The 18020-nt window shown below is 38.9% G+C and overlaps 1 protein-coding gene across 2 annotated transcripts in view; it reads left to right on the top strand.

Moving 5' to 3' along the window:
* The window catches only part of LOC128734115 (putative ferric-chelate reductase 1 homolog), a 96465-nt gene extending 80939 nt beyond the window's left edge, over positions 1-15526 (top strand). For both annotated transcript variants that reach the window (XM_053828137.1, XM_053828138.1), the window contains 7 exons: positions 6088-6700; positions 6762-6915; positions 6982-7287; positions 7365-7591; positions 7663-8019; positions 14545-14661; positions 14732-15526. In XM_053828137.1, the coding sequence (XP_053684112.1) occupies positions 6095-6700; positions 6762-6915; positions 6982-7287; positions 7365-7591; positions 7663-8019; positions 14545-14661; positions 14732-14869 (1905 nt within the window). In that variant the 5' untranslated portion in view covers positions 6088-6094 and the 3' untranslated portion in view covers positions 14870-15526. The remainder of the gene's footprint in view (positions 1-6087; positions 6701-6761; positions 6916-6981; positions 7288-7364; positions 7592-7662; positions 8020-14544; positions 14662-14731) is intronic.
* Positions 15527-18020: the final 2494 nt, after the last annotated feature.

The raw sequence follows: 18020 nt of genomic DNA, 5'->3' as shown, positions 1-18020 counted from the left end.
AATGGAAATTCCTCAAGGCAATCGAAGGAAGATGTCTATTCGGAGCAAAATCACCAGTATCGACTATTTTTTTTATGAAAATCCAGATGCAACCTGTTCGTTTGACTGCTAGTATCGAGAACGTCAACGGAGACGAAGCCTTTGGCAGAAAATTTATCACCCAAACAGATTTGTGATAGATATTTCGAAATTCACAACTCAATTTATCGTCGGTTTGGCATTGGGTTCGATTACTTCGGAAGAACAACAACGGAAGAGCAGACACGGATTGTGTAGCAATTGTTTGTAGATTTGTACAATGGGACTATTTTTTTATGATGAAACCAGGGCCGTTGGTGCGACTACTGGTGTGACTGTTGTAGCAGTCAATATCGAGACAAATGCTGTTGGTGCAGCTACTAGAGCCGTTGGTGCGACTTCTGGTGTGACTGTTGGAGCAGTCAGAATCAAGACAAATGCTGTTGGAGCAGCAACTAATAAAATAATGTACATCGAGGACGATGTATTTTGTCAAGATGGCCGAACTATAGGAGATATAGTAGGCATAGTGTAGAGTAGCAGTATATATAAGAGTGACATTTACTGTAAAATTATTAGTAACCTTCGAGAAGCGGACGAATAAACATTTTATAAAGAATTTCCCGAAGTGTCTTCTACACATTTTATACAAAACCCTCCCCAGGGAATTAGAATAGTTTTATGCAGACTGAAAAGTTCTATTAATCATGTTTAAAAGTACAAAAGTTAAACAAAATTTAAAGGCTGACAAAATCGGAATAAAAAGCTTATAAAATCGGGGGTGGACAAAATCGGGGTAGACGAAATCGGAACATTACTGTAATAGAATTTTAAATTTTTAATACAATTTCATTGTATTAAAATTAATTTTTGATTTTTTATACAATTTAAAAAATATTGAGCCTAAATTTAAATTCAAATCCCATTGAAGTCTGCAGTCCAAATTGAAGCCCAAACTTTAGATAAGTTCACATTTGAAACCAAATTCAAGTGAAAGTGCAAAGTTCTGTCAAAATTTAATAGGACCAAATTGGAGTCCAAATTTGAACAAAATTTCTAATTTAAGTCCAAATTATGGCCCCAATTCAAATCCAAATTTGACACCAAATTTAAGTTAGAATTTTGGTACAAACTGTAGTCGTATTTCAAGTCCCATTTAAGTCCACAGTTGGGTCCAAATCTGCGTCTAAATGTTGAGGCAAAATTAAAGTGCAAAATTCTGTCCAAATCAGATCCACTTTAAGTGCAAACTAGAGTAAAAATTAAATCCAAGTTTCTATACAAAATTCAATCTAAATTATAGACTTGATTTAAAATCACGCTTGAACCTAAATCCAAGTCCAAATATCAGACCAAATTGGAGTCCAAATTTTAATTCAAATTCAATTCAAGAGCTTAGACCAAATTTAAGTTCGAATTTTAGTCAAAATATGAATCCATATTTCAACTTTTGACGTAGGACTAGTAACCGCCACGAAAATATGAAACATTTTGAACACTAATAGGGTAAGCGTACCAGTGGCGCACTTTGCAGAAAAATTTCAAATTTTTGGCCAAAATCCAGTGATATCAGAATGAATATACATGCACATGCACACAATATGATTGAAACATTCTTGATCTTGGTGAAAATGACGGTTGGAATCATTAAAAATTTGAATTTTGTTAAAGAGAAAGATTTTTTTCTACCATCATTTGTTCGCCTATAGTGATGGTATGGTTACTACCGAGGTCCCCAGAGTGGAGGCACCGTCTACCCATAATGGAGGCAACACATTAAACATTCAATTACTGCAATAAAAATTTATACAAACTGGTTCTAGCTGTTTGCATGAGAGTTAGTACTCACGTTATTTAAGTTTAAATTTCGACGGATTAAATTCATTAATAAATAATATCAGAAAAAGATAAAATTCAAAACCTATTTCAGCAGCTATGAAGAATTAAATTTAAATCAGGAAATCTTAACAAAACCAGCGGAATATTTCTATTATTTGAATTTTACCGCTAAGAGACGAGACATTTATTTTAAACGAACTTGGTGCACATTATGTATACGTTAGGCCATTGCAAATAATTTTGAAAGTTTTCGTCATCCCCCCTTGGAAATTGGCTTGAAAAATCGGGGGGCAAAAAAATAATTTGTAGGATATGAGTTAATTTTTATGCATAAAATCAATTGTCTGTGGGGTCTTCAGCCTGAAAAACACGAAAAATGAGTGTACGAGTTGAGTTAATGCTGTTAGCACGAAAATGGAAATTCGAACAACGGAATTTCCGAAAATCGGCCGAAAAGTTTTTCTTTCGTTTTTGTCTTTTTTCATAGATTTTTGCATGGAAAATAATAACGTATATATTAAAAGCAAGAATAGATTTGGTTTTCACGTTTAAACTTTAAGTAAAAATGCCTAAGATCAATATTTATTTTGCTCAATTAAAAAAATCTTTTTGTTTTTTTTTCGCCCTCCCCCCTTCAGTGGCCCAACACCGGAAGGACAAAAACTTTATAAAATATTTGAAATGGCCGTTTAGAAGCATAATTGAATTTTATCTCATAAAGGGCGTCTTTTATTCAAGTACCAGCACTATTCGTACTACCTCCATTGAGGGTACACTTACCCTGGCTATGCCAATTAAGAAGGGATTTTCATGGTTTAGATACCGATCGACTCATAGCAGCATGTAGCAATTATGTGGTTTCTATTATAATTTTCTTTTTCAATCATGAATGAGTAAAAATTACCGAAAAGTATCAAGGTCGAATATCCTTATAAGTTTTCTTCGTGATCGTTTTGCTTCACAAGCAAGGACGACAGTAAAACACACAATCTGTTTACTGTGATTACGATTACTTTATTTTTAGAGAAAAAGTTACAAAACCTCCTCGTCCCAACAGATTATCCCCTGTGAGCATGATCTCACGCATTTTTATCTGGCTGAACCCGTAGGAATCAACCCCGGTCAGCTCAGAGCACATCAAAATTTAACATTCAATTTGATTGCCCGTGCCGGTCAGTGACTCGATCAAGCGACGGCGCCAATAAGGCGAAAACAATTTAAAAATTTACATTAAAATGTCGCGTACGCACCACATTCTAGGTGAACGAACGCGCCCAATTCTTAACTTGCACCAACGAACGATTTCCAAAGCAAATGCACTATCGCATTTCACCGAGTAGCTAAATAATGATTCGTATGACTGTTCGAGGTGCCAAAACCACGAGATTCAAACGATGGTGAATTGGTATGAAAGGGTTGGCCGCTCAGCGAGACTTATGCTCGGCGCGGGCGTGACCCTCCCATGAGTTTTTGTCAATTGTTGACAAACAAAGCCCTAATTTGAGGGCCGAAATTGCAAGCGCGATAGGGATGCTCAATGTACGAGTGAAGTCTGCCGCGGGGCGGAATAGGATAACACGATTCTCGCTAGGAGAAGTCGTGTTAGAGTTCAGAGTAAGGTAGAAGTAAGCGAAGTTAACGTGTAACGAAAATAGATAATATATGGGGATTCACATTTGACTCGCCGACCCGTCCGGTCGGTTATAGAAAAACGGGTTTTTATTTCCTTCAAAAGGAACAGATACTCTCAGGGGCCTACATTTGTGGTGAGTTGGTGACAGCGGTGGGATCACAAGCTTGCTGTGCGTCTCTGCAGGAGAGGCGCAGTAACGGCAAGGTTTGGCTGGGTAGGGTGTCATTCCAAAAAATCTTTCTCGAAAAGTGGTCAGGTTTTGAACGCTAATGACACATTCCAGCGTTACGGGACACATTTAGCAACCCTTTTTAATGTGCGAATTGATTCCTGTTTCACAAAATCTTTGGCAAATAGCTTGCAAAATAGGTGACAAAAGGGGACCTTGTTTTGCAGTTGTTTGCCAGGGATTTGGTGAAGTAGAAGCTGATTTACAAGGTGGGGATGGTGTCCCGTAACGCTGGAATGTGTCTAATAGCTTAGAGGTTTCTAAGAATTGGCTCAAATGATGAACGCTATTATTTTAAAAGTGTATAGTATTGAAAAACTGAAAATAATGAAGCATTGTCCAACTAGATTTTTTACGACGTTTTGGCTTATACCAATTTGATTTCTGTGCTTGGGAAGTATACTAGAAAAAGTGATAAAGTCGTGTCGTCCTAAAAATTTTTCGTAGGACCGCTGTAAGCCTAGGCCGATTTGATGTTTGGCTAGGAAAAATGATAGGTCTCCTCATTGCACCAAAATTTCTTAGAACTGGAATAAACCTAGCCTTATTGATTATTTCGTGTCCTGAAAGTGAACAGTTTTAAAAAGTGAGCGATCAACTCTATCTTTCGCCCGATTGTACTCACATGCTGCAAGAGTTTATTCAATACTGATACAGTGGTTGCCGGAATATTCATACATGTGACGTTGTGCAGCAATTTTCAAAGTGAGGAAGATTTAGCGACTGATTCGTGGACTGATTGATCATATTTTTGGTGCTTTCGGCGTTTAATTTGTTGCTTTACAATTAGTTGCATGCAATTGTTTACATACTTTCGATTGTATTGCTGTCAAGAGGGAAATAACTGATAAAAAGGTTGACAATAATAAATATTAATGTGCAGAGGACGTTAGCTAATCGCTAATATTTTAACTGTTATTATTTTAACTCGTTGTTCGTTTGTTAGTTGAAAGGCAATTAGGGTTTATTTCTAATTCCCGTCATAGTAAGTAAACCCATTCTAATTTTCATCATTTGTTGGATGGATTTAATGAATACTCCAAAAGTTCTTGTGCTGATTTGACTAAAACACACTTACCTTCCGATCCGTGAACTTTGAAATCACTGAAAAGCGATTATTAAAGCATATTATTTAAATTACACAACTGATTTTATTTCTTAAATTCGTCGTACCGTTTTAAAATCCGTCCTTAAAAATTTAATTTAAAAATTTAAATATAATAGAAGAGGAGACACGGGTAAATTTTGTTCAAATTTTGGGCAAAATTCTGTAACAATTTTTCTTTATTTGGAATGTTATAATTTACAGGGAATTTTCTGCATAAAAACGACTACTAGTGATGTCGCTGATCACAATATAAGATATTACTTGCTTTGCTAAATTTAATACCAGAGTTCACCGTTGTGTGACATATCCAATGCTTGAAATCAAAATTCGTCAGTCTCCGGCAAGCTAAAGTGTATAATAATGGGTATTAGTCAAACCAATGTTGGTTTCCTCCTGGGAAACACATATTGAGGATAAAAATAATACCACTAAGCCATTGGTTAAACGATAAATTTTTCGCATGAGCTCTTTACTAGTTAATTGGCGAATTTGATTTGTCACCAAACATGAAACCACAACCCATTTAAGCATGCATTACCCGTGCAGCCTTGTAACCAATCAGTCACACCATTAACCGAAACGGGTAGAAACCACTAAATTATTTCCAAATCCTTGACCTAATTTTTTCCTTATAGCCACCGAAATGCTAATAGTAGAAGCATTCTTGCTGCTCAAAACGAGTAAAACGATAGCGATGGTGGCAAATCGAATGTTCGTGGGAATGAGAGCACCAATTTTTTTTTTCGTCCGTTAGAGCACCACCCCGTAGCACACGGCGCACCGGCACCGGCAGCACGTGATACTATCGAAGCCTCTTCTGGTGGTTCTCGGTAAGGCGGCCGCCGGAAGTGAGCGGGACTCGACTCGCTGGTGCCGATTGGCAGTGGTCAGTGATAATCACATGGATGGAGGAAAAACAATTTAGTTGCTGTCCACTTCACTGATTTCCTTTTGAAGCTTGTTTTTCCTTGTTTCCTCCTTACGGTTACTGTGCGCCGGCCGGTAAATTAGTGATTCTTGCTTGGCCAGTACCGTGGGCGCGTATGTGTGTCGAATTAGTCGTTGCTTTATTTCTATGCGTTAATTTATGCTGGTAGTTGGAAAATGATTGGAATGTTTTTTGGTGGGGAGTGAGTTTGAATTCCTAGCTAACCACGAGCTAAGCCGTTTATTTGGATACCAGCAAGTTTAGTGGTTTTTGTCAGACAAACACGAATCAACCGTCAACCGCAAAGCATAACGTGTCAATCATTCTTTCAGGTTCAACATGTGGCCCTTGCTGAGCCTGGCGCTAGTGCTCAGCGTGCTGATCAGTCCGTCCATCACACTGCCCAATGGTGCCCCGGAGAGTGTTTGCAGCACGATGCTTCCGTTTCACGGTGGTGGAATTCCACCACTGACGACGACTTCCCCGTTCCGGATAACGCCAGTGACGTCGGTTGTCGGGAGCGGGCAGGTGTTGCAGGTCGAAATCGAATCATTTCCGTCCAGTGTTGTGTTCAAAGGTTTTATGCTGCAAGCCCGCAACCGTTTTCCGCCGAATCAGGTGGTCGGCCGTTTCGAGCTCGTCGATGAGAGTGCTATCAAGTTAATTAACTGCGGTGGTGAAGGTAATACGGCAACACACACCAACACTCAGCCCAAGAAGGACTTGACACTGGAGTGGGTTGCTCCCACCGACTTCAAGGGTGAAATTGTGTTCAACGGTACGATCGCCCAGGACTACGATAAATTTTGGGTTGATCTACAATCGACACCGGTGAAGATAGTGGAAAGTGGCCAAAGTCCTACTTCGGTGGTGGGAATCTCAACCACGAGAAAGCCTTCGTCGACCACCACCGTGCCGTCATATGTTGCTCCATCGAGTCCCAGGGTAAGTGCCATTGCTAGTGAATTGTTCAAGTCCTTTGCAAAAATGCTGAACTATTTTGTAGACCGCTTCGTTCGATCCAATTTACGAAGGTTGTGGAGATACTAAGGGTTGCTTCGGTTTTCCCGAGGGATGTGTTGAAAGTCGCAACTGCCGAGCCGTCGTTGCCACAATCGTGCAGGGTGAACGGTACATTTTCGAAATGAAATCAGGATATAGTAAGTGAAGATTAACTAGTGATAGGTGATTGTGCTGTGCAAACCTACAAACAATTTTTTTTGCAGATCGCCCAGCCTACATTGCTGTTGGTCTGTCGACTGACGACAAGATGGGCAACGATTCGGTGCTTGAGTGCGTTCCAGAACAGGGAACCGTACGTGCCTATGCTTCCTGGACTTTGACTGGACCGTACGGTGTCAGTCGTAGTGGCATTCCACAAAATTTCTTCCAATTGCGACAGCACTCCTATGAGGATGGCGTGATCTACTGTCAGGTGGAACGGGACGCTTTGAGCATTGTGGCGAAACAAAAGTTCGATCTGGTCAACGAAAAGTACCATTTGTTGCTGGCGACGGGCAGCTCCGCTGATTGTGAGTTATTCTTAGTTATTCTAAGTTAAGATTCAGTGACATATATATTTTAATTATAATATTGATGTAATCTTTAGCGGTTCATGTGTCGTATCACGATATTGGTCGTCACGTTTCTGGTTCTCCACTTGCGTTGGCTGAAGTTGGACCAGTGAAGGGATCCTCAAAATTGCTGCTTCGGCTGCACGGTGCTTTCATGTTGGTTGCATGGATCGGAACAGCATCGCTCGGTATTTTGCTGGCTCGTTACTTCCGTCAGACCTGGGTGGGTAGCCAACTGTGCGGAAAGGATCAATGGTTTGCTGTAAGTTGTTCGTCAATATTTTACATTAGAAAACAATGATACATCTCCAATTGTATTTTTGCTTTCTTCAGTGGCACAGATTCCTGATGGTGATCACCTGGCTGCTCACGATTGCCGGATTCGTGGTGATCTTTGTCGACGTCGGCGGTTGGTCGCGGATTGACAATCCTCATCCCATCCTGGGAGTGGTGACTACGGTGCTGTGCTTCCTGCAACCGATCGGTGCCTTCTTCCGACCACATCCCGGCACCAAGCGGAGACCACTGTTCAACTGGCTGCACTGGCTGGGCGGTAATATTGCCCACATCGTAGCGATTGTTGCCATATTTTTCGCCGTTAAACTGCAGAAAGCCGAGCTACCGGAGTGGCTGGACTTTATTCTGGTTGCTTTCGTGGCATTCCATGTGTTTATGCATTTGATCTTCTCCGTAAGTAGACGGGATGGGTCTGGTGGTGGCAGTAGTGGTAACGGTGAAATTTGAATTATTTAGAGTGAAATAATTTAATACGCCATCACAGGCCACTAAAGTTTGGAGTGTGAGGTTGGGATCATTCTTGTACAAAGTGAGGAACAAAGAAATTTGTTACTCAAAAAACTTTAGGAATTACTTCGTAGAAAGATCTACCAAAAGAGAGACAAAATCGAAAAAACTATTTATGCCATTTTTCGGTCATCGCAAAATTTGAAGTAGGTACCACTTTTGTTTCGTGTTAGAAGCCTCAACAATCCGTACACAAATTTTCGAGTCGTTTAGACTACAGATTCCGTAGATAATTGGGTTTACTTAAAAAAATTTACTTATGTCCAACCCATTTTTTGTGTCCCGATTTTTTAAGCCAATTCAAATTCTTCAACGTTCTACAACGATTCAAGTTCTACGAAGTATTACAGTACAATCGGGAAAAATTAATCTCAATGGCTCAACTGTTACAACTATCGCGGCATAATGCTGGTAAACGTCGCCTTCAGGGTACTTTCCCAGATCCTGTTACGCCGGCTGTTACCGATAGCACAGTATTTCGTATGGAATTACCAGGCGCGCTTCATGGGGGCTCGCGCAACTACGGATCAGATTTTTATCATCTGACAGATCTTGTAAAAAAATCGCGAGTACAACGTGCTCATGCATCACATCTTTATTGATTTCAAAGCAGCATATGATACAGTCGATTGAGACCACCTATGGCAGAACATGCATAAATACGGTTTTTTAGATCAACTGACGCGGCTGATCAGAGCTACATTGGATTGAATGATGTATTTCGTGCGCATCTCGGCGATACTCTTGTGTCCCTTCGAAACGACGAGGGTTGAGACAAGATGACGGCTTATCCTGCACGCTGCTCAACATCGCTTTTGAGAGGGTGATCTCTTCGAGTGGGTATCGAAACGACAGGGAAGGCTAGACTCATAGGCTTTACAGATGACTTCGATATCATAGTCAGAAACTTTGCGACGGCGAGCAGAATGAAAGCAGAGTCTAGAAGAATTGGGCTAAAAATAAATGCGTCGAACACCGAATACGTGAAGAGAGGAGGCTTAAAGGAAACAAACTCGGACGGTAACCGTTGATGGCGACAAACTATAAGTGGTAGATGAGTTCGTGTAATTGGGATCGCTGGTGACCGCGGACAATACTAGGAGATCCAGCGCGCATTCAAGCAGGAAACCGGATCACAAAACGCTACGATCAAGAATCATACGCCGCCGTACGAAGTTGACGATGCACACAATACTTATTAGACTAGTAGTTGGTCTTAAAGCCGTGACGCTCTTCACGGAGTACGTACTCGCGCTGGTCGCGTTCGAGTGGAAGGTACTGCGGACGATATTTGGCGGAGTACAAACTGAAAGAGGAGAGTGGTGTAGACACAAATTTATATGTGGAAATACCATTGTTGTCGACACCGCTTGGTCACAATCAATTGGATATGAAGATGAACATCGTCATGGACACGAATATGTTCTTGCATATGATCGAGAATATATGATCGAGCAAGAAGCCGCTCAGTTAGCATCGGGGTACGATGCTGGCATAACAAGCCAGTCGTCGTATGTTCGAATCTCGGCTGGGATGTGCTGCTATAGAGTCAGTAGGATCGTTGCACTAGCCCCGTAATTGTCCTGTACGCTAATAGCCGGCTGCGAAGTCTGTTGATAAAAAAGGGTTAAGTTCTCAACAGGACGTTTATACCCAATGTGATATATACAGGTGTGGCAAAGTTGGTTAAGTGGTGTTAGTGCAATGAAGAAATTTCGTCATGGTGTGGGTGGAATCGTAAATCGACCAATCACGATGAAGCGTGACGTCAAACTCTAAAAACAAACCCCATTGTCCGACGCGGTTTGTTTTTGTAGTTTGACGTCGTTTTCTGATTTTTCGCTACTAATACCATCAAATGACTTCATCTGCCACACCTTTTTAAACCTCATTGGTTTATACCCATGGCTTTGCTTTATGATCTAGAAAATGCAAATGACCATGGACAAAGTCATAAAAATGGTCATGGACACGGCAACGGACATTATTGCATATGGTCGTGAATGATTTTGGACAAGATTAACGTATTTTAAAACTTTTATTTTATGTGGGCTTTGAGGGGGCATCGTACTTTTTACACCATATTTTTTGTCTTATTTCAAAACTTTATTTCTCGATAATGCGAAAAGCCAATCGAATAAGGTTTTTTTGCATTCAAAACATTGCATTTTATACTAATATTTACACTTTTGTTTTCATATGGGAACCTCTTCCTCTTTCCTCTACGGCTCCTTGAAGATAGTCATTCAAAATTAACATGAATTGCGGTACCATGTGGTGCTGGGGGGCTTATCCGAATTGAAAAATTCCAAAACGACATGAAAGTATATTAAATTACCGCGTGTTTGACCCAAGCTTTTTTTAAAATTCGAACGCATAACAAACTGGCGGACATTCAAATATAAAAGTAAGGTTTTTAGTTGAAAAAATTGACTTTAAACATTCCTCAAAAATACAAAAATTGCAATATCAGAAAAAGGATGGGTCAAACACTAGATAATTTTGTTGGCTTTGAAACAAAAAAAGAATCATGATAATTGCTTGAGCCGTTCTTGAAATATTTATGGTACCGACTTTAAAAACCTGGTTTCGAGAAAAACGGCGTTGAAGTTTTTATTCGCTGTGTAATCGCTCCAGACATGCGCGGTACAAATAGCTGTAACTTTGGCAATTTTTGGAATTCATCCAAACGACTTCAAACACATATGGTCAAAATGTGAATCTTTCGAAATAATCAATAAAAAAAATTTCGGTTTTTACAAATTGAAAAAGTACTATGCCCCCTTAAAGGCCGATAAAAAATAAAAAAATCATGGGGTTAATGGTAACAATCGGTGGAAAATTGTAGAAGTTATGACCATTTTACTAAAATGTTTCTAGTAGCCTTTTTTCTCAGCTTTCCAATGGTGGTCCTAAAATGGAAATCGGTTGGAGGCCTCACGGCGAAAAAGGCGGTTTTGTGATAAAATCCAATGTGACGAGCAAATCCAAGATGGCTGCCCAAAATTTTTTACTCCATTTGAAAGCCCAGTCCTTCTTTTTTACAAAAGTGTGCCATTTGTTAGTTGTTTCATTTTAAATTTAGAAAATATCACATGGTATACATCACAAGGTTTGCTAAAAATTTTTTGGGCCCCCTGGCGAACGACGGATACACAGTTTCGAGGTATTAAAAGTGTATTTTATTTTATTTTTATTTTTCAACCATTTTCAACCAATCAAGTGCGAAAGTTTCAATATTTGAAGACCTCGTGTCAATAGTGGTCCCGAATTACTCATTTTTTTTACTCATTTACATGGTCAAGGACACGGTCTTGGACATTGTCATAAATATGGGCATGAAAATCGTCTTCGGAATGGTTATGGGAATGATCAAAGACAAAGTTTTTGGACTGTAATGGACAAGTAATGGACAAATTGTAATGGACATGAAGATGATCATGGACACAAATGGTCGTGGACATATACTTAAACATGGTGTTGGACATCGTAATGGATATGGCAATTGAAATGCTAACAATGGTGATGGCCATGGGCAAAGTCATAAAAAGTATCATGGTCATGGTCACGGGCATGTTCACCGATATAATCATTGACGTTGTCAATTAAATGGCCATGGACATATTCACGAACATAATCATGAGCCTTGTCATGTCACAAAATGGTTATAGAAATGGTAATGTAGATGGCAATGGACGAAACATGGAAATATGGATATAGTCGTGAACGTGGTAACGGTATTTGGTTATAAACGCATCCGTGGATTTGATCGTGGACACAGTCAAGTAAAGGGTCATCTGGTCCGCGTAAAAGGTCATGCATTGTCGGGGATGAAAATAAAAATGGTCATAGACAATGTAACCAAAGTGGTCATGGATATGGTTACGGAGATGGTTCTGAACATGGTCATGTATAATGTCATAGAAGCGACCATGGAAGTAGTCATAGAAATGGTCATGATCATAGTCATGAACATCGTTATGGACATGGTTATGGAAATAAAAATTATCATAGACAGGGAGATGGTCGTGGACACGGGCATGGATACTATCATGAGCATAGTCATGCACATGGGCTCGGATATTATCAAGGACATGATCAAGAGAATAGTAACAGAAATGAACATTGCCATGCATATGACCATGGAAATGGTCCTAAAAAAATTTATGATCGTGGACCTGGTGATGAAAATGATCTTGAAAATGGACATGGGTGTACATAGCCTAGTGGAAGTACACGGTCTTGGTATTCAAATTGACGTTGCCAATATTACAGATATGTGGATGAAAAAGATTAGACACGGGCATGAACTTTATTCTGGACGTGGAAATATATAGAATCTTTTTTATTTTGTTTATTTTGGCCCTTATATTGTTTGTGGCATTGTTTGAATTGAATTTCATACTTATTACATTGCACTGTTCCGAAGCGTACTTCGAAGGTTCGAGGTTTTTCGAAAAAAAATTATTGAAAATTGTGTTACTTATTGATAGAATATAAAACTTACATAGTTCGCTAAGATAAAGAGGTAGAGAGTTACTTCCAAATCTTCCACACGATTGTGAAGAACGTGCTGCTCGAGCCTCAAATGCTGATACCTGATACTTCCAAGCAACAATTTGGGTTTTATTGATTTCTTACGATGGCTTTTATGATCAAAAATGATCATTAAAACTGCAATAAGAGTGTAATAAAACATCATTTGTTACTTGTAACTGTATGTTAAACCAGTCACTATATGTTAAAAAGGCTTATTTTAGAATGTTCTACAATTGTTCGATTCCCAAAATATAGCCCATATTTTCACAACAATGGATGAACGTGTGTTCACCTATTAGGGAGATTTGTTTTCTTAAAAGTGTCAAAAAATATTGTGTCTTCACAAAAGTGATAGAACACTGTAAAATAAGTCACTACTGTGGGAGCTAGCTAAACAGCATTGTTGATCACACAACCATGCCCAAGTAACAATTCTAAGGCCGCTTGCTTTTATTTGAATTTTATAGAGGTTGCATTGCTGTATGAATCATTACCTCTAGTTTTACCATAGTGTTGCGCAATACCAAGATAATACAAATCAAAAACTACTTATAGCTAGCTATAAAACCATAATATAATTGTTAATAAAGCAAATTTATTCTGGTTGCTTATATTACAACGATAAAATTGGTTAGCTGCGACACATCTCTTATAAATTTACCATAAGTGTAGCGTAGCTATATTGTAGCGCACCAATAAAGATCTGAACTTGAGTTAATTTTATTGCGGTTGCTTGTCAGTTTTATGGTGCGATTAATGTGGTAACAGGCTGACCACAGATATTTATTGCTGCTTTTATGAAGAATGCAGGGCCATATTGCCGCTTTCTAGCATTTTTTTTTTGATCACCAAACAACAATTCATGAAAGCAAACTGAGACTTGCAGAAAGGAAGTTATTATCAATCGGTTTTCATGTCAAAATGCAACTAAAATGATTTTTCTAGAATCTAAGAGTGACTAAACGAACATATTTATTTTGTTTAAACAACTAGTTTTCAAAAATGGCAAAATTTCTATGACGCTTTAAATTTAGCCACTTATCATTGCAATATGCATGATAAAATTTAATGCGTATATGCTGTACAACTACGGAAACTGCTGAAAATTTACTATATATTCTTTCGAATATTTTATTGCGGTTGCTGTAAATTAAATCGATCAGGATGATACGTCAGTAAACCTTTACCTTTTCTGCCCACGGCTATATATTTTCCAGTCAACAATGCTCTCTGCGTGATTTAGCTTTTTACGCAGCAAGCTTTATGCTTTATAGCCTTGTCGAACAAAACGAAAAGCTTCATTGGATTAAGAAGTTTGTTCTAGTATGGTGTTTAATTCTGGGAAAACGTAAATGAAATTTGAGCGGAGCGCTGAAATGCTAAGGTATATATTATTTTTCATGCACTTCTACTGGTTGGATTGTTACAAAATTGATATCAAAATAGGCGAAAAAATGTAATCTACATCTGAAATAAAAAATACTGACTTTTTCAAGAAATATTGTTTTGGCCATATCCCCTTAACAGTGGCGTTGGTTGGTTAAATTTGATCGTTTTCTTCCATTTTGCACTTGAATACAAATCAGTGATTTAATTGATAACATTCTCCTACTGCAGTGCAGTCTTCTACTAACTTCCTTGAATTGTATAAAAAGTTTGATTATGTTGAAACTAAACCTTCTTATCTGGCGCTTAGATCTCGTCGTTTTGTAAATATTCGACGCACTCGGATAGCGGAATGAACCACAAAGTGGAACATCAGCACATAACACTCAGGTCACATGTTTCCTTTCCATACTAACCCGGTAGTCGCCCTTTGGCTTAGAACAGATCATGCTCAATCGCTCTAATTAGATTCTTTCCTGGATTCAGATCGGTGGCTGCGTCAGCGAGCGGCGCAATGGTCAGCGCGTGACGTCCTTCCCGATGGCAGATATGACTCCATCCCGAAACTCGATGAGCTCCGGCGATCGCAAACAGGATGCTGCCGTAAGTTTTCCATCTCAGAAATGACAATCTTGGAATGCATTCTCATATTATAATTTTGTATTTTTTTTAGTTCTCCGGATTCCGCAAGGTGATGCTGTTCTTCTACATTCTTATCATAGTGGCCTTCGTGATCGCTCTGGTGGTCATTGCGGTACTCGCCCCCATCGAGGACGCTGTCGAGAGCATAAAGAAACAGATTATGAACTAAGAAGCAAGCAGGTGCTGCCTTCTTTCCAGCTCACCCGACTCCATTTTTGTTAAAACGTGCTCTGAGAAATTATTTCTTTATATAGTTATTTAATGGACAAGATTGAAGCTTGTCTCCAGGAAACTCTATTTGTACATTCTCACCAATTCTTATACGGCATTTTTTTCCCTGTAGATATGTGTGTGTATAGTTGAACGAAATTGTATTTTGAACATGCTGCTGACGGTGGTTGCGAACGGTGGTGTTCGCAAGCATTATGTTCAGTGGTTCGTGGTTCACTCCACGGGTTGTATAGAATGTATGTTTATGTTGAACAGGATGTTTATTGTGTGAATGACAATCGGCCGATGTATCAGCCTTGAACAGAGATAGATGCAAGTTTTGCCTTTAAGAATTTTCTCACCAACAGGAAATTATTTATTAACACAAGCAGGATGATGATACCTTGTTGACCTCGGCTACTGTAGAGTTTTTCGTTTTCGTTTCAGTTTCAATTCACTTTCAATTTTTTTCTGTACGCTAGGTCAGTTAAATTGTGACAGGATTCTGTGTTGAATGAATTGAAACAAATAGTAGTAGAAACCGTATTTACGTAAATACCATTTCAAACAGATAGAAGTATAAGTACTTTAATGAAACAATAAAGTAAATGTTGCCATCCACCTAAATAGTTGTGTTTTCTTTTTGTCTTCTTAACAACATTGATTGATCTTAGACATTAATTTCTGTGATTTCTTTCAGTACTTGCCCTAGATAGTCAGAATGTGGTCGACAGAAAATAATATCGACACCTCATCGTATAAGCTAGTTCAAGGACGCACAACGTATAGGTAATTTTATTATCCGAGCACGTTTCAGCGGAATGTGAGTTTGCCGGTACCGGGCGGTGTATAATAGGAGTTAATTTTGATGCATGCTCGCATTTTCTTCCTCTGCTTGTGAGTTAGTCTGAGTTAGGCTGTGCGGATACAGTTTCTTTGCGGTACAGCAAGCAAGGATTTCCTATCACTCACAGGGAATCTAGACTGATACAGCGTCCCTGAACGTGGATCGTACTTGATGGGATGAAGAAGTAAACGTGTAATTTATAGCTTTCTGGTAAGCAGAACGGTAGTATGGATCAGGGTATGAAATAGACAGCTTACGCTTAATTATAACGTTGGAACTATTTCTTCACATTTCAAATACCTGAAATTGGAAATTTCGACAACAGTGAGTGTCATTTATAAAGTAAACACATAGTTTTTTAACGATCACCTCCATAGAGACTGTAAATCACTGACGTGGTTGGGATGGGTCAAGCTGTGGACGTGCCCCATTTTCTGTATAAAGTTTGATGAAATACCTAATGATTTGCGGATGCTGCCCTATGTATCATTAGGTTCTCTCTTTTACAGGTGGAGCTTATCCGAAATTAAGTTATTATTATTGCGTCATTATTATTGCGAATGGTGGGAGTTTTTGAGAGCCGAGTGCTTAGAGCGATCATTGGCATACGGTATACAGGAGAACGGAATGTGGAGGCGAAGAATGAACTATGAACTCGTACAGCGCTACGGCGATTTCAGTATTTAAAAAGGGGCTGAAGCTGGATGGATACGGGTGGGCAGGGCATGTCGCCAGAATGCCGGACAATTACCCTGCGAAGACGGTACTTGCTTCGAATCCGGTAGGATGATCAGGAGCGTAGCGAGCAAGATGGTTAGACCAGGTGGAGCGCGATTTGGTGGCGAGTACATGGTGTCCAAGAAGTTGGAGAGCGGTAGTTTACAACGGAGTTCATTGGAAAAATTTTGTTCATAAGAGACAGCCTTCTTAGGATGAAAAGCCAGATAAATAAAAAGGGCGAAAAGTGGAACTTTTTTCCTAATGTCTTTTGCTCTCGTTTTATCATTTATGGTCTTCAGCACTTTTCTTCGTATAAATATCCCCCTTAATCTAAAATTGTCAAAAGTTAGTCATCGGTTACTACAGTGAAAATAAAAAAAATAACTTTTTTGTATCAGGAAATATAAACATAGTTTCTTCAGCAAAGTTGTAAATAATATAAAAACAAGCAACTTTGCAGAAGAAATAAAATTTCTATCTTTATCGAGGGCATATTATTCAAAACTTCTTTAAAAATTGGTTTTTCATTCTTAGCTTTTCATAGTTGCATTTAATAGGAATACAATGTTCTAGGCAATTATCGAAGCACTCAAAATGCACGTTTTTGCAGAACATTACAAATCTCATGGGCCTTTACTTGCTAAGTTATCGAATATTTAAGCTTTAAATTTCCATAGCTTCACGAGCCCATGGGGTAAAATGGGACAAGCGGATTTATGAAATCAGTGCTTCATCTTAAAGCTTAAATCGAGTACTATAAACTTGTATGAGGTCCGCTTATCCCCAACGACTCAAATGATAGTACGGCAAGCATACGTTTTATGTGTTTCGCGTTCACTCTAGGCTCGATACACGTCCATTCTTTTGTGTTTGTAGATAGACACATGGTTTCTTCGGCAAAGTTATAGAAAATATAACGGCAAACAACTTTACTATAGAAATGAGTTTTCTATCACTATCGAGTGCAGAGCTATAGAGTATTTTCTTCAGTAATTCTTTAAAAATTAGTTTTTCATGCTTAGTTTATGTTGGTTGCATTTTACAAAAGTGTATGGTTCTACGCTTATTAAAGGACTCAAAACACATGTTTTTGCGGATTTTTGAAGATTTCAAATCTCTAGGACCTTTTCTTTACAAAGTAATCGCTTACTTACTCCCCCTACCTTCCGTTACTCGCGCTGTTGTATTTTGTACAACACTTGTAGATTTTTGGATGCTATTTTGTTTTAAAGTGACAGATCGATGTCAAACCAAAATGTATTCTTCAATAAACTTATTATGAACAAAATGACATAATTATTCAATACATTAATGCTTTAAACTGTTCAGCAAAATAGATGAGCTTAAACCGAAATCGCAGAAACGATGCAAGCGGCGTGTGAGGGTGCCGCACTTGGTCCCTACTGAAATTTTCTCTTATTTCTTCATAAGGGAAAATGGTTTCTGTATACAGCAAAGTTATTCAGCAATTGATGGTCATTCCGCAGGTGTGCAAAAGTTCATAATTTCGTGACTTCACGGCGCTAGTGTATGGGCTAGTTTT

The sequence above is a fragment of the Sabethes cyaneus genome, chromosome 2 (genome assembly GCF_943734655.1).
Source record: "Sabethes cyaneus chromosome 2, idSabCyanKW18_F2, whole genome shotgun sequence".
NCBI lineage: Eukaryota > Metazoa > Arthropoda > Insecta > Diptera > Culicidae > Sabethes > Sabethes cyaneus.
This window is presented reverse-complemented; position numbering and strand designations above follow the sequence as displayed.